The sequence below is a fragment of the Podarcis pityusensis genome (genome assembly GCF_964106645.2).
Source record: "Podarcis pityusensis genome assembly, chromosome: 4".
NCBI lineage: Eukaryota > Metazoa > Chordata > Lepidosauria > Squamata > Lacertidae > Podarcis > Podarcis pityusensis.
In genome coordinates this window covers 67,238,541-67,262,178 of record NC_138027.1, presented here as the reverse complement: position 1 = coordinate 67,262,178, position 23,638 = coordinate 67,238,541, and the positions used below count along the sequence as shown (strand labels likewise).

At 37.6% G+C, this 23,638-nt stretch overlaps 1 protein-coding gene and 1 long non-coding RNA gene across 3 annotated transcripts in view; one reads left to right on the top strand and one right to left on the bottom strand.

Annotated features, from left to right (window-relative positions):
- Positions 1 to 4: 4 nt before the first annotated feature.
- Positions 5 to 22,815, top strand: MOSPD2 (motile sperm domain containing 2). 2 transcript variants are annotated; one of them, XM_081001391.1, is made up of 15 exons: positions 5 to 174; positions 833 to 893; positions 3,208 to 3,363; positions 4,146 to 4,232; positions 5,789 to 5,943; positions 7,149 to 7,209; positions 8,368 to 8,406; positions 8,743 to 8,867; positions 9,812 to 9,982; positions 13,155 to 13,267; positions 15,605 to 15,701; positions 16,689 to 16,785; positions 18,451 to 18,580; positions 19,677 to 19,779; positions 20,274 to 22,815. In XM_081001391.1, exons 1-15 carry the CDS (start codon positions 166 to 168, stop codon positions 20,418 to 20,420), a joined length of 1,551 nt encoding a protein of 516 aa, XP_080857517.1. In that variant the 5' UTR covers positions 5 to 165; the 3' UTR covers positions 20,421 to 22,815. The 2 variants fall into 2 exon arrangements, with proteins under 2 accessions (XP_080857517.1, XP_080857516.1); XM_081001390.1 differs by having other exon boundaries at positions 9 to 174; positions 830 to 893.
- The window catches only part of LOC308474876, a 72,031-nt gene continuing 69,713 nt past the window's right edge, over positions 21,321 to 23,638 (bottom strand). Inside the window, exons 16-17 of the long non-coding RNA XR_013984985.1 lie at positions 23,279 to 23,318; positions 21,321 to 23,189 (exon numbers count right to left, since the gene is read on the bottom strand). This is a non-coding gene — a long non-coding RNA (uncharacterized lncRNA). The remainder of the gene's footprint in view (positions 23,190 to 23,278; positions 23,319 to 23,638) is intronic.

The window sequence follows — 23,638 nt, the reverse complement described above, 5'->3', positions numbered from 1 at the left end:
TACCTCAGCCTTGTGTCACGCGCTCCTTTTCCCCGGCGCCTCCGCCCACCCCTTACCCACCCGCGCTCTTGGTCTCGCCCGTTTCCCTCGCGTCGCTGCTGCTGCTGCTGCTGCTGCTGCTGCTTCTACTTCTACTTCTACTTCTAGTCTGGTGCGGGCAGGACCATGGCGGATGTGAGTAGTCAAGAGAACGCGGAGGGGGGAATTCTCGGCCCGTTTACATGACTATCCGCCGGGCTGAGGCGGTGGGTCTGTCGGGGCAGAACCGCGGGAGGGGACGGTTGGTCCAAGAAAACAATGGCTGTTGGGTTTATTTTACTTTATTTTTTTGCTGCTAGGTCGGTAAAGTTGAGGTGACTAGGTTGAGGGGATTTGAGGTAGAGCCTGTGGGGCGCCGGAAAAGCCGCACGAATATCCCCCAGCCCAACTCCTTCACAGGTGGGGAGTCTTCCTCAGGTGGCCCTGCTTGTGGCACAGCAGACGCCCTTCTTGGGTGTGCCTTGGCTTTCCCCTTTTTTAAACTTTTTAAGAGAGAGATGAAAATCGACATTGTGCCTATTAGGTTCAGTCTCTTGGTAAGGGCCTCAACAACGTCAATTAATGTGTCTGGGCTGCACAGTTCCACAACAACTCCCCAGTTTATCATTGTTTTGGGTCCTTGGTTTTCGACTTCTGATGTTTGGCCATCACTTGACAACATTCTCTGACCCTGGAAATAAGGCAGATGCTCTGCCGCAACTTAAGGAGGCAAACTATCACTTTAAGGAGGGCCCTGTTCTGTAGAAGTTTGTGAAAATGGCATCTTTTCTGTGCTCCTTTCCCTTTCCAGCAGGACACCAGGGCTCCATTAATAAGTGAAACCAGAAGGCGCTTTGAGGCAGAATATCTACAAGGTTGGTGCAGTACCCAAACATTTTATTTGTATCCCACACCTGCAGTGTTCCTGACATGGCAAATACAGGATTGGCGGCTTTTAAGCCCAGTAGCCCATTGTAGGCCAGATACGTTGTACTGGGTTAAAAAAAGAGGATCTTTTGTACTTGGAATGTTTGGACATCAAGGGACAAACAGCTTGAGTGAAATGCTATGATTTTATATGGCCGCCTCTAGTTAACCTTCATATTTTGCTTACTAGGTTACCAGTTGTTTACCAGACTTAGATGCCTCTAAGCCAGCCCTATGTAACCAAGCCAGCCCTATGTAACTACCACAGGGTTTCTTTGTCATGTACCTTTGCACCTTGCCCTGGGGCTGATGGGCATTAACTATTGTTGGATGTATTCCATTTTTAGTGCAGGCCAGACTTGAAATAGTAGGGCAACATGATATGCATTAACAATACGAAACATTGGGTATGTATCAACGATCCCATGTAGTACGTAATGACAAGCAATTTTGTGTATCCTGCTTGTTTCTTGGCACTTCTTCCTTATGAGGAGCTTTGACTTCTCATCATAACTTTTCGTGACTTCTCCTGGTTTGGCTTGGTCATTGAAGCCATGTGCCATTCTACAGATCTCCTGATAGCTGCCCTTTCTCACCCTGGTAGATCCAATTACCAAAATTTCCATGGCTTGTCTGACACTTTGAAATGATCATACTTTTCTTGTGGGCCTTGTCAAAAGGCAGGGTGTACTGCTCTATCATCAGCAGTCATTTTGACACATTTCCACTGGTTGCAGAGCAAACTCCAGTGCAGGCTGTCTGAAAGGGGAAGTGAACATTTATCACACAGATATCACACAGATAGTATGAAAAAGGCTATGTTCTCTTATTTGTCCTCTGACACTTTAAGCAGAGGCTTGACAACCATATGTCAGGAGTGCTCTGATGGTGTTTCCTGCTTGGCAGGGGGTTGGACTCGATGGCCCTTGTGGTCTCTTCCAACTCTATGATTCTATGACTTACTTGCTTTTATTTGTTAGCAATCCATGAAACTAGTTAATAGGTGTATGTTGGTTGTCTTCCTAATAAACACACCCAGTTCAATATATTCTTCACTGTGGTGATCCTACCCATTAATGCATCCTTGTTTCTGCCTGAATCAGCCTTGACTTTCCATCACATACTTAGGAATTTGTAGCCTAACTAAAAGCTACCTTCTTCTGACTAAACACTTGAACGATTGGGCTGTTATGAAGTAAGTCCTGATGATTTTCCAAGCGAAGTTACAGGGAACCAGGCAGAGGGCCTTCTCAGTAGTGGCACCTGCCTTGTGGAATACCCTCCCATCAGATGTCAAGGAAGTAAACAACTATCTGACTTTTAGAAGACATGTGAAGGCAGCCCTGTTTAGCAAAGTTTTTAATATTTGAAGTTTTATTCTGCTTTAGTGTTCTGATGGGAGCCGCCCAGAGTGGCTGGGGAAACCCAGCCAGATGGGTGGGGTATAAATAATAAAATTATTATTATTATAGTTGTGTGAACTTCTGATGCTGTGTGCATTGCTCAGTGAATTAAATCAAAAGATGCATTAGTCAGGGAACACTTTTTCTCACTCCTCTCAGATTCTTCCCTTTTCTGATCATGAGCTAGTGCAGAGCTTTCCAAACTGTGTGTCACAACACCTTAGTGTGTAGGTGTGTTGCATGAACACTCCTTGTGCTCCTCCTGGGGCTGGAAATGGTATAACCTCTGGTTTGCTAGTAAACTGAATTACTTTTGTTGCAAAATGATGCATGTCTAAAAGCGTGTAGCCAACATGAAAAGTTTGGAAAGCTCTGAGTTAGTGTTTTTTTAAAAAAAATCCACAAACCAGTTACACAATCCTGCTACATTTTAAGGACATTTCCCTACCTGTAAGCATTTTTGGTGCACTAAATGCAAACTTAACAAGCTTTTAATGACTTTTCCTGGTTTATCTTGGTCATTGAGGCTATGCTCCATACTACAGCTCCTGATAGCAGCCGTCTCCAGCCTGGTAGGCCTATTTACCAACATTTCTGTGACTTGTTTGACACCTTACTAGGCCACAGTTGCCTTGTGGGCCTTGTCAAAAGGCAGGGTGCACATACTAACATATATATTTTTAATGTTTTGTAGACACTTGGAAATAAAATATATAAAGCAGAAATAACATGTCTTCATTATCCCAACACGTTCTCTTAAAATTGTAGTATTCCTGCTCAAACTGTTAGGAAACATATGTATGTGTCAGTTTTTAAATCTGGTCATATTTTCTAATGCAATTCTTATTTTATTGACCAGCAAAAACAGATAAATATGATTCTAGAGATACAGAGAGACTACAGCAAGATGATACCTGGGTTGATAATTTTCTGATATGGCGAGATGATAATGTGGACGATACATTAAAGATGATTGATGAAAGCTTTCAGTGGAGAAAAGAGTATGCAGTTCACGGTAAGATGTTTGGTATCTAATTGTAAAAGCAGTTGCTTTTCAAACTGCATTGCTGCTTGTTCCACATGCACCTCTACTTGATAGTTTTGTCCCTGCACTTCTAAGGTGAGTTGTTAATAATATAGTTAAACCCCAAAAGCAGCCTTTGAGTAAAGACATTACGTTCTATACTGACAAAATACTGCAAGTAAATAGCAGCAAAGGAGAGCTGGTGTTTAATTAGTATGTATACAATTGTGTGCATCCCTCCAAAGTCAACTACGGTATATAGAAATATTACTGCCCTAAATTATGTGGGCACACACTGTTCCACAGACAAATTCTCTGCTTGAGAATAATGCCTGATGTTTAGTTGTTTTTCATCACTTCATGGGATTTTTTTGCTATTTCTATCTGTACAACAATGATTTATTCACTGACAAGGGCAGTCTTCATACAGCATCCAGGAACCAAAATATTTATTCTTGGTCTGACAGTTTATTGGTGCTGCCCTTGTGTGTTCAGTCTATCGGGGGTTCCTACTCTGTCATAAGTGAGAAGAGGTTCCCTAAAATGCTTTAAATTAAATATTACCCCTAACTCTTTTCCAGGCTTCAATAACTTGTCTTAGAACCCTGCCGTTCCCTATTACAGGATAATCAATACAATATGCTATGTTGGAGTTACAATGCTGTGTTTCGGTTGAAATAAATAACTGCCCAGCCCCCAAGTCTTGCTTTAGAACTTCAGGATTTTGTTATAGTATACTTATATGTGCTTATAAAAATCTTGCTTTTCTGTAGACTTGACAGAATCTTCACTTCCAAAGCGGTTCTTTGAACCTGGTGCCATTTACCTACATGGTTATGATAAGGAAGGCTATAAAATCTGTAAGTCTGCCTGTTCATCTGCTTACTCATTTACAAGTAATGCAAATGTAATTATGGTTTCAGAGTGAAGAGAACTAAACTTTATGATAATATATACAGTAACAGGTTATTGGCATCTGTATTTGAGAAGTAATAAAACAATACTGAGGCCATATCACAGGGAGGTAGCTATTAGGCAGTCTTGTATTTAATGAAGGCATGCAGGGTGTAAACATTTACTTCATTAGCCCTTCGTTTTAGGAGACACATCTTCAGTATCACATGAAACTAACTATGCTCAAGCATATTCTGTTCAAAAGTGCTTATGTGTCTTTCCTCTTCCTCAGTATAGCTTCTTGAAATTTGACTGATTTTGTACACTGATTGCTAATTCTTCCACCTTTTGAAGAAAACCTTTGGTGGTTTCAATTTTTCAACATAGTGGATGCCTTAGGAAGGCATCTGATGGTGCAACCCAATTCCATTGGAATAAATAAATGTGTCTTTATTGAATGGGACAAAGATTAGTGGGGTAAGATAGCTGGAAATAATGGCAATCTATTTCGCATCTGGCAACCAATGCACCCCTTAGATTTCAGATAGTACATGGGTAGATGAGTCTAAAACGCTCAGGACGCACAGTTCATGGTCCTCTAGCAGCTATGGTGGCTCATCTACCAGAAGTAATTTATTTATTGTAAACTGGAAGTGTATAGTCTAACCAAACTAGGAGGTTCCCCTGTCCATGTACTATCTGAAACCAAAGGGGCACATTGGTTGCCAGGTTTAAAAAAAATTCAGCTCAACTACCTCACTAGATTGCTCTCTTAGGTCCGTAGCCCTATTCTTCTCCATGGGTCTCGCTTCTGAGTAGACATGTATATGATTTTACAGTAGATTATCTTTGTTTCGTTAAGAAAATTATATTTGAGCAAACCATATATAAGTGGATTTTAAAATCCCTTCCTAAAAGGACTCGCTCAACATGAAGACATGTTTTATATCTTGCATTCATGCTTTAGAGCATGTAGGAGGAGGCAAAAATATAGATTCACATTTTTCTTTATAATGTCTTTCTTCTGTCATTTTAAAAAAATCTTCCAGGGCTTTAAAATTAAATGCAGTGAACAAAACTGTATTATAACTAATTCATGATAAATAAAAATGTGTGTACCTTAGAAAATAAGAATATCTCCTTTACTTAGGAGATAGAAAGTTCAAGAATAAGGGCATAAGCCAACCCATGGGAGGGGGTGAGTTGAATTGTATAGAGGTGATGCTTTGCTTAGTCATTCTGGCCTGCATCTTTTATGTGTGTAGGTTGAAGTTTGAAGCAGCATTACATTGGAACACACCTCTCAGCCTGATTGCTATGCCAATTGAAGGCTGCCTTATCAATTTGCCCCCCGCCCCCTCTATCTACGACTCTCACAGATGTGGCAGGGCTGTGGATATGGTGGTTGCCTCACTTCTCTGCTAAAGCCCCATGGGCAGCATCAAGTGTCTGGGTTGTGTCATAAGTAGCTATTAGGCAAACATGCATGTTTATTTGTGTTTCTCCCACCCCACTCCATTAGTTTGGTTCAGGGTGAAACTTCATGTAAAAGATTCTAAAACTCAATTTGAAAAGAAGAAGCTAGTAGCCTTTTGGTTGGAACGCTATGCCAGACGAGAACACGGAAAGCCTTTGACAGTGGTATTTGACATGGCTGAAACTGGAATTAGTAACATAGTAAGTATGCATATTACTGTTTTCCTGTTGATGTGTCTTAAACAAAACATTTCCAGTTGGAAAGTTATATACAGTCATACCTCGGGTTGAAGTAGCTTTGGGATAAGTATTTTCGGGTTGCGCGCTGCGGCGACCCGGAAGTAACAGAGCACGTTACTTCCGGGTTTCACTGCATGCGCAGAGGGTTAAAATGGCGTCATGCGCGGAAGCAGCAAATCGCGACCCACGCAGACGCAGGTTGAGTTTGCTTCTGGATGTGAACGGGGCTCCGGAACGGATCCCATTCCCATTCGCATCCAGAGGTAGCACTGTACTGCCTTTATGAAGCCTTTTATAATGGAGTACTTAGATTTAAATTATTTGCCTTTCAGCATAAATCTAACTTCTGGATTGACTTGTTTATGAATCACAGCCAAAGCCAGCTGTTTAATAAGAACTAGGCTGAATCTACTATTTACTTAATTAGCAGTAGAAAGTGCTGCAATCATACATTCTGTTTTGCAACAAAGTTCCACTAATTTTTATAGGTTTTAGGGCCTGTTCTCTCAACAGTCTCAGAACTCTTAACCATTAAAAATAAAGGCCTTGACGTCTTTTATCCATGTAAACCTTGTTAAGACTGCCAGATGCTTCCTGATACCACATATAAGATTTAGCCTGGATTTTCTTACGCTGTCTCACCACAGATGATACCATCTCACAGAAGTATTTGTCAGGCCTCTATGTATAAAGTAACCCTTTAAACTGGCCTGTATGTGTCGCTGCAAGCCAGTTTGCATATATTTTATAGGGTTACTTCAGAATCAGCTTGATATACAGTGGTACCTCAGTTTACGAACTTAATCCGTTTTGGAAGTCTGTTCTTAAACCAAAACCGTTCTTAAACCGAGGTGCACTTTCCCTAATGAGGCTTCCCGCAGCTGGTGCCCTTCCACCAGTCGGATTCCGTTCTTAGACCGAGGCAAAGTTCTCAAACCAAGACACTATTTCCAGTTTTGCAGAGCTTGTAAACCAAATCATTCTTAAACCGGACTGTTCTTAAACCGAGGTACCACTGTATTTTTGAATAAGGTGAGATATTCCAAAATTAAAAATGTTGAAGCACCTTCAGCACTGGAGCTGTTGAACAGAACTTTCTTGACGTTTTCTGAAAGCTATAAGTAGAGTTTAATCTTTTGTTAATTGGTAATACATCTTTATTTTAGGATATGGATTTTGTCCGATACATCATCAACTGCTTTAAAGTTTATTACCCTAATTACCTCAGTAAGTATGATAATAGCATTTATATTATACTATAGATTTAGAAAATAAATGAAAAACAAGAGTTTCTCAAATCTGAGGGTAGTATCAGCCATAGTACAAGCTGGTTCCTGAAAATGGAAGTTTGGAAACAAAGTGGTAGTGTGAAGAATTCATAGAAATCTGAGGTATATTTTGAGATGTTCAGTGGATTCGAGCCTCATGCTGTTTTTCTCCCTGCCCCTGCCTAAATATTTTGTCTGCAAAATGGATTACAGTAGGCATAAAATAGATTGATCCTAGGATATAAGTGGCACTTTTTTTTATAGTAGCAGGAAATAATTCTTCACAACTGCCATGTTCACAGTATAGTTCTTTTCACAATTTGTCACAATTGGGAGGTTTCACTATCCAATTACTTCAGACAGTCTAATACTCAATTAATTAACAAGGCCTTTCACAGAGCAGCTATTGAATTGAGTTTTGTAATTGTCCCCCTCATAAATATTTTTTAAAGTATTTCTATATGTATTAGGTAAATCATACTAGGGAGTAAAGAATGAACTGGGTACACTGGGGCTTTTCCTGTCCCCCTTCCCAATATAGTTTCTGGTATCCTGAAAAGCCACTCCAGGGAGTACAGTTGAATCTAGGGAAAGGCAGCCAGGGGTAGCGGTGGGCAGGCAGCACACCTGTGAGTGCAAAGATGCATTTACCATTTATTTTTATCTTTAGACTTCAGCCAATTAACCTGGGAGCAGACACAGATAGGATTGGGCTTTCAATGTAGTCTTTCAAAGTTTTGATGACTCCATTTTATTTTAAATGTTTTTATTAGCTTTTGTGTTTGATTTCTCAAATACAGCTGTTAGGGAAAGCATTCTGCTCGTATCTTTATAATTTACTTTTATATCCCTTTACAGACTAATGTATCGATGATAAATTTTCAGTTATTTTGCTTGTAACTAAGGTGACTCCCACACCAAGAAATCTAAACTCTGGCCTATTTTCCACTGAATAATGTATTTAAATTACACATTCAGAATTGCTAATTTATGTAGTGAAGAAAATGAAGAGGGGAGTTTAACAGGACAATAAATAAAGTATTTTCATTTCATAGGAAATTTGACAGTGCTAAAATGCTATATTAACCACAAAAACCCTCTTCTATTGTTCATGCAGCAAAAATTGTGATCTTTGAACTGCCCTGGATAATGAATGGTAAGTTAAAATTTTAACTTGTTTTATCTGGAAGGATTGTTACTGAAATTTATATTTTATGCAAATCCCTTATTATTGTTGACAGGGGAATTTTTATATGATTTATATGATTCTAATGTTTTTGTACAGTGTATCTTGTGTCTTATTTTTACCTGTCCCAAACATTCAGGGAAGGCAATGACAGCTTTAAAAAAAAAATTAGCAATCAAATACCATCTAAAATATATTTGCTTCCAATATTTGCTAACAAAACTAATGGGAAGTAAGTTGTGATTGTGGTTTGTGTAAACAAAATAGTAGAACTCTTTTCAAGCTATCTTCCCTTTTCTTACCCAGCTGCTTTTAAAATTGTGAAAAGTTGGCTGGGTCCGGAAGCAGTGGGTTTGCTGAAGTTGACTAATAAGAATGAAATCCAGGAGTATATCAGTGCTGAATATCTTCCACCCTATATGGGTGGAACTGTAAGTATATTGCTGCTGAACTTAATGTTTGTATTATGTTGTGAAGGGAAAGTATAATAAATATATAGACTACACAGTTTTGGAATTAAGTAAACAATTATAATACATTTGTTTTTAATGACTAATTTGTGTTCTACTGTTTTGTTACTAATTTCTGCTTTTAGCTATTTTTCCAATGGTCTTTTTCTGTGTACTATGATTGTTTTGATTGGTTTTCTGTCTTGTAATTATGACCCTCTTTGGGGACTGTGAAGTTGCAGTTCAGCATATAAATAATTACTGTTTTTAATTCTGTAGTCTTCACGGTCATCAAACCACCTGCTTCCAGAGTAGCAGTAGTATTATTCTAGAGCAGGGATGATTTTTTTGGCTTCTCAGATGGATTAAGCCTCCTAGGGCTTTCAATCCAGTCTGTAGTGTCATCTTTGAGACCTTCTGCTTCCTGGGAGGGCAGACTTTCAGGCTGTCATTAAAGTGAATAATGACTTATCACTCAGCAGTGGAAGCTATCATACAATCTTCTGATATTCACATTAATCATATTCCTGCTATGGGTTGTAACTTGAGTTTTAGATATTTTAATTCCATTAAACATCAACCATAATTTGTTAAAAGGCATCCTGCGCAGAAAATGCTGGAAATGTGGTCTGAACACCATTTCCCATCCATTAGTAAGATTTGTGAGATAACAGAATTGCTGAATTAATGCAGATTAACTGGGCATTAACCAGGTTGTATACCCAATGATACACTAATACTTTGATTTGCTTATATTCTTACGTAATTTCCTTAAACACTAAATGTAGCAATATAGTTCTTGGTGTTTTCTTCTGCTTAGAATGCACAGATAAAACCAGTCAGAGTTGAGGACCAAAGAATGATTTGGTGATTATGTTTATCTTTCATCACCATCTCCATAACACACTAACATCTTTGTATTACAGGATACCTTCAAGTATAGTTATCCTCCATTGGTTGATGATGATTTTCAAACTCCATTGTGTGAAAATGGACCCGTGACTGGTGAAGATGAAGTTGAAACCAAAGAAGAAACAGACGTAGATAACAAGGAGAGTCCAGATTCTAATGAAGAACAAGCACTTAATTCAAAAAAGGTATCCCTGGACTGAAGGTTACATAGGAAAGAATGATACAAACAAGTATTTTATGGCAACCCTCCAAACATTCAGTGTTAAATTAGTACAGTGAATAAAGCCTAAAGTGTCATTGGTTGGTTATTATGTTCTTGCTGTCAAGATCAAGAAACCAGCCCAGAAAATCATAGAGTTGTAGAGTTGGAAGGGACTCTGAGGGTAATCTAGTCCACCCCCCTGCAATGCTGAAATCTCAACTACAGCATTCCTGACAGATGGTCATCCAACCTCTGCTTAAAAACCAGCTCCTGAGGGAGACTGCTCCACTGTCGAACGGCTCTTACTATCAGAAAGTTCTTCCTTAGTATCTCATTTATTGTAACTTGAAGCCTTACTACCTTCTGGAGCAGGAGAAAACAAGCTTGCTCCATCTTTCATGTGACAGCTGTTAGTAATAACAACATTAACAACAATAATAAAAAAGTTATATGCTGCCCGTCTGACTGGGTTACCCCAGCCACTCGGGTGGTGTTCAACAAATTAAAACACAATTTAGATTTACACAGTTTAGATATTTGAAGATTGCGATCATATCTCCTCTTAGTCTCCTCTTATCCAGGCTAAACATACCCATCTCCCTCAACCGTTCCTCATAAGGTTTGATTTCCAAACCCTTTATCATCTTGGTCATCTGCCTTTGCACCCATTCCAGTTCATCAATATCCTCCTTAAATTGTGGTTCCCAGAACCTGACACAGTATTTCAGGTGTGATCTGACCAAGGCAGAATAGTGTGGTACTATTATTAGGTGTAGAATCTGACATTTGTCCCTATTGAAATTTCTTTTATTAGTTTGGGCCCAGTTCTCTATAATCTGTTAAGGTAATTTTGAAACCAAATTCTGCCTTCAGCGGCATTGGCTACCCCTCCCAGTTTGATGTCATTTGCAGATTTGATAAGTATCCTCTCAATTCCTTTGTTCAAGTTGTTTATAAAGATGTTGAACAACAACAGGTTTGGGACAGAACCCTGCGACACCCCTAATCATTTTTTTCCACGATGATCCTTCCCAGTACCCTAATTCTGTGCCTGTGAATGTGTTGCTTAGCTGTTAGCATTATGCACCAGTTATCCAGGAATCCTAAGCAATCGTTCTGAGATACCTGGAGACTTTGCCTAGAGGAGACACTTCACACACAAACACACACTATCCTTATTTTACCTTATATGAGAACTGGAGTTACTTTGTGGAGCATACACACTCAGCAAAATTTGCATGCTTTACATTTTTGAGTGGTGAACTTTAGAACACTTCATAAATGATTTAAGTGATAGAAAGTTTATCAACCTTTTCTTTTCCTGTGCCTTTGTCATTTACTTTAAGCCTTTTTTTCTCCCTAAAGTCCTAACTACTATCAGAGATGTCTCATTTAACCCTTGGTTTGGCAACTAAAGTGGTGTCCATGTGACATGGTACTGCCTTGATAATATTTTGTCTCAGTAATTTGGGCACCTTACTTATTTAAGAGTGCATGTTGAAAGTAACACATTTGGATCCACTGTACTGCAGTTACAAGTAACATCTATGTTCACTTTTTTGAAAGTACTGTGTATGGGTTACTATGTTAAATATACATAGGTTTTTTTTCTGTTAGATGTTCCTTTCCAGTTTTGGGCATCATAGTTACCTGAATGCTCTTACAGTTTTGAAAGCATGCACTATATTCCATCACACCCCTAGCATTTATTTATTCATGTTCTTACATTAATAGCCCACTTTCATTCTGTCATGGACACCAAAGGAAGTGTACATGTGAATCCCAGATGGTCAGTTGCGCAGGCACTGACCAGACCCAGACCAATTTTCCAACTGCCAGTTACATAAAAAAAGAAGAAAATGTTAAGACAATTCATTCCATGTCTTCAATATAGTTACTTCATCATTCAGTCCTGCCAACTTTTCATTGATTTGGTCTGAAGTCTCTAGGTATTTTCCATTTCCATTTCATATATCTGATTCATTTTCTTTCCCCGTTTTATCAAACACCGATCCTATCATTTTCAGTTATCAACTGTGGAACAATACCAAGAGTCATTGGGAAATCCAGATGCACTTTTGCCATACTGAATGCTTTTGATGTTTTGGATATTATTAGCAACTCAGTCTACCTTAATATTTCCACCTTAAGACAGGCTATGGATATGATCTCTCACAATAAATTCTTCCCTGCAGCTGGAGTAATGGCTGGTGTACTTTCAGTTCTTTAGTGGCAAGAAACAGAAAAAGGGGTTAAAGATTTTTCATACAGGGGATTCCCTCATCGGTTTAATCTTTATTGCTAACCATAAATTAAGCTTTTTGCTCTGCCTTAGACACTTTAACGACTAGTTTTCCTTTGTGTTCTTAACAACAGCAACTTAGAAATTTTCAGATTAAATTTTCACCAGCCGATAGAGGGATTTCTCTAAGTTTCGGTTTTGCTTGTCCCAGAAGTGTTTGAGAGGGTTTGGATCTTTCTAACTATGGAAGGTGCACAATGGGCACAATGTCAGTTTCTCAGCTTGCCAGCTCATTTTAGCTCCTGTTTAAGCTGCCAGGCATAGACAGCAGAAAATGGCCTTGATCAAAGTATTTGAGGTTGCTCCCAGATCACTCTTACCTTCCAGAGTTATGAATAGTCAGACCATCTGTCTGACTATTATCAGTCACCACATGATTATCTTCTGTCAGAGGAGAGCTAACAGAAACAGCCAAAACGCCATTCCTCTCTGGAGTCCCCAAGTTCGTCAAGATGTTGGAATAATACACATGTAAACAAAATTGTTTAATTTGTATAGCTGAAAATTGTGCTTGGATTTCTGATAAATTTCTGATAAATGTTGTGATGGAGTGGGGCAGAAAATTGGAAGAAGACTAGGAAACCTCAGACACACCAAGGCATCTTAAGCTTAGTGTATTCCCATTTATCAAAAATAAAAACATTAGCTTCATTAAGTGAAAAACTTTCAATATGTATAAAACTCTGTTTACTTTATATCAAACCCAAACAAAAAATTGTTAAATGTAGGTTTAGTTAGTGATAACTTTCATTTAGTGAATGAAGCAGAGTCCATAATTTGCAGGCATGTCCTTTTACTTGATAGTAAAATATAATTGATTCCTGAAAAGTGTTCCTTGTTTCTGTTTCTCTAGGCAAATTTTGCAGAACAAACTCCAAAATCAGAAGAGTGTGAAAAACAAGATTCCAAAACAAAAAATGCAAAGAAAGCACTAACCACTTTTAAAGGACCTTTATTGCACATCAGGTATTAGTAATAATTTCATTAAAAATGTAGTTCTTTCCATATTGTAATATTGCTGTTCTGTGTCTTGAAAATTACTTGAATGTGAAGGGAAAAATATTTGATATTTTAAGAATTGTTTCACATTTGATTCTGAGGTCTTCTCTGAAGCTCATGATGTTTCTTTATGAAGGACATGGTGGTGTTGATGAAGTTAGGGTTCTTTTGGCAAAGAGGTTCAGACACCTAGATTTCTGATGAATTTGGAATATGTTGGATACACATTTTGAGTGTATTATAGCTGCCTTTCTCCACCCCTCACAGCAGTATCCTATTATGTAGTCAGTCAGTGTTAGGTAGTTATAGTGTGGGACTCAAATACTGTACCTTAAGTGGAGAAAAATGAGATCTACAAAATTGCTCTGATTTTAATTATTACTTTGTTAATTTGTATAGTGCAGAAAAGTTTAAATTGAACTGTAACACCTGTTGAAGTATAGATGTTTACTTTTACATATGCTGTAACATAAAGCTTGTAGAAAATATCCTGATGTGTCGTAAGAATTTGAAAGCATTTGAAAATATGACTGTTCCATTAGAAGTTTGAATTCTTACGAATTTGAAAGCATTTGAAAATATGACTGTTTCATTAGAAATTTGAATTAAAGTTTTTGTTTATACAAATCTGGCATCAATCTAGATTTTGGGGAAGCAGTGGGAAATCTGTAGCAGTTGCATTATTGTGATGTTGATTACATCTAAAGTTTGTACCACATAGGTTTCTGAGCAGGTAATTGAAGATAATTTTGGAACACAAACTTCTAATATGGCCTAGGAACATTCCAACCTAAGAAACATAATTCAGAACTTCTAGCATTTGATTTTGTCACTAAAATAAATTCTTCATGTGATTATAAATGAATGATTGAAAAGTTCATTACTTCCACTTGTCTTCCAGAAAAGAAAGGATTATTTCATTATTTCAGCCTAGTTATGTCATGTATATCACCCAAGCATTTGATATACATACATCAACATTGCAGTCAGGAATTCCATATACTATAGGCAAGCAAGTGCATGAAATTCATTGTGGCAGTTGAGCAGGTTGGTAGATGAGTAATACAGCACTCTGAAACCAAGCAGACTGCTGGAGGAGTGAAACCCCTTCATCTTCACCTGGCGTAGAAGTGCAGTTTTCCATACCTTTTCAGCCAGCCAGTCGCCAGCAGGCTAGTAACCTCACTGATCTAGGTGTCTGTAGGTTCATAATGTGTTTGTGGGTATGGGAGAGGGGGAATAGAGATTATAATAAAGATGAAATGTTCTAACATTTTTTCCAGATCTAACATGTCATAATTTGGGCAAAATATATTCCCACATTTTAAATTTCATTTTGCATTGTGAGTGTTGTTATACAGATAAGATGGTGTGCATAATTCATTATTGTAATGCCTATTTGTTGGGATCCAAAGAGCCACCTGACTGGTTCTGTGCACCAAGCCTGGGGCTTGTGTTTCTCAAGCAGCAGTCCCCTATGTGTCAAACCTCTTCTAAAGATGAGGAAAGCTTAGAAAGCAGTTGTGTTACAGAATGCAAATCTACTCCTTGCATGCCTTCAGTGCATGCAAAATAGCTCTTTGGGTCCCAGGTACTGAGTTGAGTGTTAAAAGTGCACATATTTCTGCTGCAAAATAAAATAGTAAGAGCAGACTTTGCCTCAGCATGTGTAAAACACTTTCGCTTTCTCTTAAAATGTTGAACTGATACAGCTATTTGGAAGTTCCTGCTGGCCGTAAGTGTTGCAGCTCACAATTTTCATATGCAAGATTCTGTCTCGCCCATCTTCCATTTAAAAATTATATCCGGTAGTAGGGCTGTGAAAGCGTTTGGAGAGTTGCTGCCATTCAGAGTAGACAGTACTGAGCTAGATGGACTAGTGATGTGATTTCATTTCAGGTAACACTACACATAATATATATATATATATATATATATATAACACTTACCCAAAAAGATGACAAACAGTTGTTTTGCCCTTGGCTTGTTGATGCTTCATGATACTTTGTTAAAATACATGTGTATTTTCCCAAACACGTATTTCTTAAAACTTTGAACACAAAATGACTCCTGGATATGATGAGTAAAATAGAAGTATGAATTGCTTTTCAAGTGAAAATCTCACTGAAAGGACTGTTAAAAGTATTTGACATTTAGCAGTATACATTGAAGGATTGGGTTAGAGCCTGTTAACTGACAGATAGTGTGTTCTAAATAAGCACAAACTTTATTTTTAAGAGAATGAAGGAAGTTTGTCAACCTGTAATGCAAATGCTTTAATACAAATTTGTGATTTTTCATTAGTCCAGCAGAAGAACTGCATTTTGGGTCCAAAGAAACTGGAGAGAAGAAATGCTTGATAGTTCTCACAAATGTGACCAAAAATACAGTGGCATTTAAGGTAAATACTGTGTTTATGTGGTGATTAACCTGACTGAATAGTAACCATAATAGCTGATGAAATGGTTTTCAGAAGGTATGCATAACTTTCTATGCCAAGCTGACAAAACTGTCAAACCAGGACCAGATAAATGGTCTTAAAAGTGGAGTAACTATAATTTTTTTATATTATACTGTATAACTGGATCTCATCAAATGTTTGTCACTTTAATATTGCAGTGAAATACCAGATAATAGCAGTGAAGTATCAGGAAAGATACCCCAAGGAAGAACATGATACGCAGTTTATAAAGCTAATGTGGAAACGTGTGTAAAACTTACATGGAAAGAGTGAGAGGAGATCTTACTCTCCCATTATACTAGAACTTGTGGTGTCCTAATGAAGAATTAGCAGTACAGTGAGTTGAGAGCAGAAGAGTATATTGTTATCTTTGGCTTAATTTACATAATTCATTACAGTGATTGCTTAGATTACATTTAAGAAGAATTGGGTGTTATCGTTGGTTATTTGTTATTGATAAGTGGTACCAAAGGTTAGTGTGAAGTGTTCTTGTTCAGGGTTACTGTCTGGCATGCTTATATTCCTGTTTAGTAAACATGCAGAAGGTTCTCAAGACTCCTGCTGATTTTGCATCCTATACTTCCCTCTTTGCGCTATTGCGCGCGTGCGCTCTCTCTCTCTCTCTCTCTCTCTCTCTCTCACACACACACACACCATTATGTGGCCACTGTGCATGCCAAGTCCTTGTTGCAAACTTTGGGCTTCCCCCAAGCCTGTTGATACCCCCCCCCCACACACACACTTGGGAGAGTAAAGTTTGGTATTTTGTGGAAGTTAAATAGAAGATTAGTGTTCAGAAGCAAAATAACACAAATGGAGAATACTAATCAAGTTTTTGTCCTACTGGTAAGTTGTGAGTAGAATCTAGTCCTCTACTTTGTTAAATAAGAAAACTGGTAGCGTTTAATACAGTTATACTTTGTTTAGGTTAGAACAACTGCTCCTGACAAGTACAGAGTGAAGCCAAGTAACAGCAGCTGTGAACCAGGCACATCACTAGATATAATAGTATCTCTTCATGGAGGTAAGTAAAATCTTTTACACTATTGTATGAATGAAATAAACAAGTTCTGTAATATACATTACTGGCAGCAAGCTTGGAATTCTATGTACATGTACTAGAACATAAACATTAGTGAAACCAAATAACTGTTCAGATTTCAAATGACTGCTTCTGTCTAGTCCAAATCTCCCTGTACAACCTTTCACTCATCCCCAGTAGTGGAGAGAAAAGGCCTGTTTGCAGTCCCTTATAGGTAGAATTCCATAGGCCAAAATTTGAACAGAACAAACCCTAATAAAGTTCATTCCTCAATCTCTTTACAAATCTCTATCATGACTAGCCTGTTTCTAAAAATTCTATTGTTTATTATGCTTCCTGTAAATATGCAAAAAGTTAGCTACTGCTTAACAAATAAATATACTGTTAAAGAGGCCTCGGATTCAAGTTGTGTACTATTTAAATGACCATTTTTGCTTATCAAAACTTTGACATTTAGGGACATATTTCAGATAAGTAGCAGCCTCACTGATGTAGCGTAAAGATATTTGAGTTATTTTCTAGAATGATTAGGAGAGCACTTGGATTGACATATATATATATATATATATATATATATATATATATATATATCATTTGATTCTTTTTTTGTGTGTATATAGTGTAAACATTATATTGAGCCCTGCCCTAGAGAATTTAAAAATTCAAAATATGCTGGATCCTATTAACATTTAATTATTGTTATTTTTTATTTATTCTGGAATTGGGCTGCATATTTAATGTTGGATGAATAAGTAAAAGGTAGTGTATTCTTTCAAAAGTGTGTGTGTGAGAGGGGGGTGGAGAGGGGGAGAGAGAGAGACTATTAGAATGTATACCACCTGTGTTTGAAAAACTACAGCAACTAGATTTTAGAAGAATTTATTTTAGGACAGCTGTGTGATAGGTATATGGTAAAATAAATTAATCCCAAATTATTTATATGCCCCATGAATTTGCTGTAAATCAGTTTGGGGATTTTCATGAACCTACAATTAGCTTATGTCCGCCAGCGCTTGTTATGAGATCTGAACACTGGTTACAAGATGCAATTTGAACCCACATTCATGCTTTGGAAAGCAGCCCAATTTACACCAATTCAGACACAAAGTCTGAATCCCACTTTAGAGAAATTAGTCTTTCTGCCTTTCTCTGCTACTATTATGGGGATTTTTTTGTTATTTTTTTTTTAAAAAAAACTATCACCTACCCACCCGCGCCCACTTTTGACCAAAATGAATAAAGTTTGCTGAGTAGATAAAGTCTGCGAATTACAAGGGGCACCTTGTAGATTGAGATTAAGGGGGACACTAATTATGAAGGGGTGAAATTTGTAGTCATGGAAGCCCCATTTGAGGGGACAAATCCAACAAGATTTCAGAAGGATGACAGCAGGTTGCTGTCTTGCAGGTACAGCCTTTATAGTTTTACATTTTAATCTCTGAATTTATCTTCTACACTTTCATAATTCTTTTGTGAATTGGCAAATTTTGTTCAGTGCTTCTAATTATTGCATATCTTCAGTAACAAACTAGCTTTTTGTATATGTAGATATAGTCAAGGGTGTGGGGTTTTTTTGCTCGTAGTGTATAAACTTTTGAAATACTGCCTAAATCCAAAGGAAGTAAAATTGTCATGTTGATTAAACAGGTTGTGCAGCTTCCCTGCAAGATCGTTTTTTGATTATGGCAGCAGAAATGGAGCAGTGTTCTGGAACAGGAACACAAGAACTGGGTCAGTTTTGGAAGGAAGTTCCAAGAAACAAAGTGATGGAACATAGGTAAGCATTTCATGTTGTTTTGGGGGACATATTGAGCTGCCTATGCAACTGAAAACTAGTGTTCCGCATTGCTTAGTATCACCTTGGTAGGTAAAATTTGCCACAGATGCACCCTTGATAGGCATGGTATAAAATAAAAAATGACTTGTTGGTTCCTTCCTTAGGAGTTGCACAGATACAGCTCTTTGAAATATTTACTGCTGGTGTTTATAATTACAAGTATGGTATATATGTAAAAATGATTTAAGAAGAAAGAGGAAAGTTGCCAGTAACTAACTGCCTGTTCTAGAGTACAGAGCAGCTTTTAAACATGAAGAACAAAAAAAGCTACTGGGAGTAGAGTAATGCAGCATGTGTGGCCAGCTGCAGAACATGCATGGCAAGCTTTACCACACACACACATACACAAAAAAATAATAATCAGAGCCTCTGTCTTGAAATAAGAGAGGAAGATAGAGGACTCCGCTAGACTGGTAAAGAAAAAGCAATTTGTATGTGTGGTGTAACAATATGCCACCAGATGGCGACGTGGAGTCCCGTTTTTCTCTACTTGTTTTCCCTGTTTAAATTTACAAAGCTTTAAACTGAAATGCTGCTTTGATGTGTCTAGATCCAGCCAGAATTATCTCTTGCCCTTCCAAGCCCCCTTCCTTTCCCTTTCAAATCTAGTACATGTGCACAGCCGAAGATGAGAGCCAGTTTCCAAAATAGTGTTCTCATCTCTCCTTTTCAGATTATATTCTCCCTAGCACGTCACTCTCAGTGCTTATGCAAGCTTCCCAAACCATTACCACTTATGTTTTGTGCAGGTAATCTTGTCCTTCTGATTGCTGGTTCCTCAGCAATATGGTTAGGTTTCCTTTTGACTCCAGCACTGTTATAATTGACGATGATCTTCTCTTTCCTGGTCACTGTGGTGGGCAGGGACAAGGTAGGGAAGCAGAAACAAAGGCTGCATCGTTGAACATATGAAACAAATACCAGCAGGGAATGGAATCTGTGAAGCAGAAGAGGCTTGGAGAAAGAAAGAAAAAATAACCATGTCCTCTTACTATTGTACTACATTTCACTGTTCTGCTGTTTCTATTTGTCCCAGGTTAAGATGTCATGTTGTGGAAAGCAGCAAACCTTCTTCTTTAACAATAAATGAAAATTCCTTCAATGTTCCTGCAAAAACGAATGAAGATTTACACGTACAGGTAACACTTGTGCATATTAATATATAGCTTCCAGCTGGATCTGTAGGAATGTGCAGTGCATTGGGGGCTTTCAATATCCTCCTTCCTCCTGTAGCCTTTAGTGCCCTTGAAAACCTGAAGAACTGAAGGTTGGAGACTCCCCTCCAGGGTGACTGCTGCTGTATTCTAAGGAGCTGCTCTTTAAAAAGCAATAGATAGTGGGGAAGTCAGGACAGAAAGCAATGAAGTATTTTTTTACAGAACAATTTTTACAGAATTATGTAACTGGCCATTAGGCCATGTAGTGGCCACAGTATCTAATGTGAGGAACAGAAATAGTGATAAAGAAAGTACTATGAGCTTGGTATATGTTGAATGTATGGCTAGCACATAGCATGCCTTACTTATATAGTAGAACATAGGCATATTTTCAGCTAACTGATAAAATACGTGTTAGGCATTAAAATTGTGTGATTTATTTATTTATTGTTTACTCCCCCCCCCCCCCTTTCCAGCTAACACAGTTATTGCAAGCTAATAAAAGACTCCGAGAACAGATTGATCGTTGCGTCTGGTTCCAGCAATTGACTCTCTTGTTTATGTTTCTATTATTGGCCAGTACTACCTTTTGTATCTACTTGTTGTATGCGCCAAGGAGCTAAGTAGCAATGCTTTGTACGGTAAGCCCTCTCTGCAATTCATTTGGAAAAGGCAAAGAACCAGTACTATGAAACTGCCAAAAAGGAGATCTATATGAGACTCTCCAGAAACTGTGAATCACAAGATTGTGATCTATGCCTTTAATCAACAAGTAGAGTGACTTTGTTGATATTTATTAAAGTACAGGAAGTAAAACAGGATATTAAAGGAGTCATTTTCACTGGGCAACCTAATAACTGTTACAGAACAAAAGATGTTTATGACTTAATGTATTTTTACTTTTTCTGTCATGCAGAAGTATACAAGATGTATCAAAACAATTTGTGCATAAAATGTATTTCCCTTGAAATGAAAGTGCAAATTAGTAACGATATAGGAAAGCCTCATTTATGCTATTTGTACATAAAAGGAAATGATACATATGCTCATGCAGTTTGAAATGGAAGAACTGCAGTCTGGGGGGTGGTGGTCTTTATTCTTGCTCACTTCCCCCCCTGAAATTATTATAGATATTTAAGATTATACTATTTTGCATTGAATACCTTGTAGCCATAATTGCCTGGAAATGCCTGCAATGGTTCCAAAGAGCCAAAATAAAAGTTAGTTTTTCCAAGAATGCCATAGTACATTACTATATACCATGATACCTGAAAAAGAATTGTGCAGGAACACAACTCTCCATTCTTCAGTGTGTCTTAATCTACAGAACTAAACTAGCTAGTTCAGGAGTGCAACTATATTATGCCATGAAATTTATTGTCAGTTTCCCACTAGGTTGGTGTTCTCCTGTAATTCAAGGACAACAAATAGAACACCATAAATTATTATCTGTTATTAAGTTTGGAATAATTCCTGTAATTTCTCAAATATGTGTTGTAAATCACGTGTGATATGGGAAAAAAGTAGGAAGACACAGGTATACAGAGGAATTGCAAATAGTGCTTTTTGAAAACCATTACAAGAAAGCATTCTAAAAGATGAATAAAAACATTCCCAGTTAAACATTCCTTTTACATAACTATAACAATGCTATATGAAATTTAAAAGTAAGAGTGCTCATGTTTTGGTTAACATTTAATCTTTTGTAAATCAGACAAGTTGTAACAGTACATGGTGCAGTAAGTCATGTTTGCAGATGCAGTCCTAAGATCAGTTCTCAGCGCTTCTTTCTGCTGTAGAATAATTTGAAGCAAAAAATCTAAACCAGCCTGTACTCGCAATCAGGCACTCATTGGTTATGCTCTGGAGCACATCATGTGCAGGGACTTCCTCTTTCCTTCTGCGTATGAGAAGCTCTATGTGCACATAGGCACTTTTTGCTACACTCTTCTGCTATTTTATGTAAAGGAAAAAAATCCCTGAGTAGCTGAGCTTCTGCATATGCAGTGATGTTGCTTCACTCCAGTGGCACTAAGCTCTCATAATTGAGGCCATAATTCATATCACATACTACTTCTTCCACTACAGTGTATCTCACCTTGATAATGCTGCTCACTCTTCTGGGTTCTTGTATTTTATTTTTAATTTATTAGTAATAACTTTGTGGGAAATGCAGTTTACTTTTACAAGTTAAACAAATTTTCAGCTATTGGTTTCAGTAGGCTTAAGTATGTATATCTATTTGACTGTTACCTTAATGTGTAGAATTTGGCTATGTTCATTTAGCTAAGCTTGAAATTAGAGAGGATGACAGCAGATTTATTTGGCTTGTTATAATAATTTTATGAGTCTGCTGGCTTCCTATATAGTGCCATCTTGTTTCAAATCCCAAACCCTAGGAAGATGGGTCTCTTGCTACCTACTCATTTTACTGAAACATTCACCAAAGGTTTTGATCACTGAATTAACTTTTATAAAATTGAACATATTCTAGACAATAATAATGCAAGATGATTTTAGTCAAGCATTCAATGATACAGGTATGAAATGCTTTTATAGAATTTACCTTTGTGCCCATGTATTTGTTCTGTATTGGCTTACGGTTTCAGCTGATCATAAGAAACATATCTTTCTTATGCAAGTCACTTCATATTTCACAAACAAGCCAAAACAATTTGATTAATTGGTCTCTCATCAGTTGCATTACCTTCAGTTAAATTCTATTGTAGTTCCTCAGCAAGTCAACTGTAAGTACAAAATATAGAATAATTCTAGTCTCAAATTATTATTTTTTAAAATGCTTATCAGTGAGTTGGATTAGATTTAATTTCACTTTGTTAAATGTTTTCAGAATATATTCATAAGCATATGCCAATTAATGCTCTTAATGTTCTGGTGCTTCAAATATTTTCAGTATTTTATTACTGTATTCATATTTTCTATGTAAAATTGATCAGATAGACAATGTTTTATATTTTAATATGTTATAAATAAATAACTACATTTGTGAAACAAAAAGGGGGGAAAACGTATTCATTGTAGTTCTTAACTGACACAGTTTGGACATACGTTTTTTCAAAGTTCAGTTGCGTTTCTTGCTCTCTCTTTTTTTAGTGCAGATTGTATTTAAAATGAAATATTACATTGCCCTTCCATTCTACCTCATTTGTAACTTAAAGAAAATTCTTCAAGTTATGTAGCCCCATCGACTTTAGTACAATACAAATAACCAACCTTTAGCACATGCTGCTAGGTTGTGTTTGTGTTGTGTGCCTCCCCTCCCCCCACTGAACACATGCCTTTGCCTTTTATAGAACCAAAGGGTTGCAGGTTTTATTTCTGAGCAAATAAGCATAATATTGGGATGTTAGGAAAATCATGTTCTCTTAGGTCTGAAAAAGAGGAACATGAGAAAAGTGTCCCTGGGTATGACCAGCCAAAGTTCAGACAAATATTAGGTCAAGCATCTAGGCAATCTTACCTTTTCCTTGCCACTGCTACCCATTTTCTGGAAGTACCCTCTGTGAAGGCAAGCATGCTCTGGTTTTTAATTTTCATGGAAAGAAGGTACTTATGCTCTACTCTCAGCCAAAACAACTTCATTAACCCTCCCCCTCTTGAACTCTGAAATTTCTTTCTCAGAAAGTATAAGGAGGGCAGGTTGTGCTTTTAACTTCCTGTAAAAACAGGCCACAGAATGACTCAGAAGCATGTTCAAACTCAGGAATGTGAGCGTGCAACCAAAATCACCCCAATCATCTCATTATTTGGTTTACACAGAGAGCTGATGAACTCTAGTCCAGAGCATACAGCTCATGTGACTTTAGTTCCTTCCCTCTCT

Coding starts and splice junctions, on each gene's coding strand:
- MOSPD2 (XM_081001390.1), top strand. Junction 8,407..8,742: donor ACTGCCCTGGATAATGAATG/GTAAGTTAAAAT, acceptor TTTCTTACCCAG/CTGCTTTTAAAATTGTGAAA. Junction 15,702..16,688: donor AAAATACAGTGGCATTTAAG/GTAAATACTGTG, acceptor TACTTTGTTTAG/GTTAGAACAACTGCTCCTGA.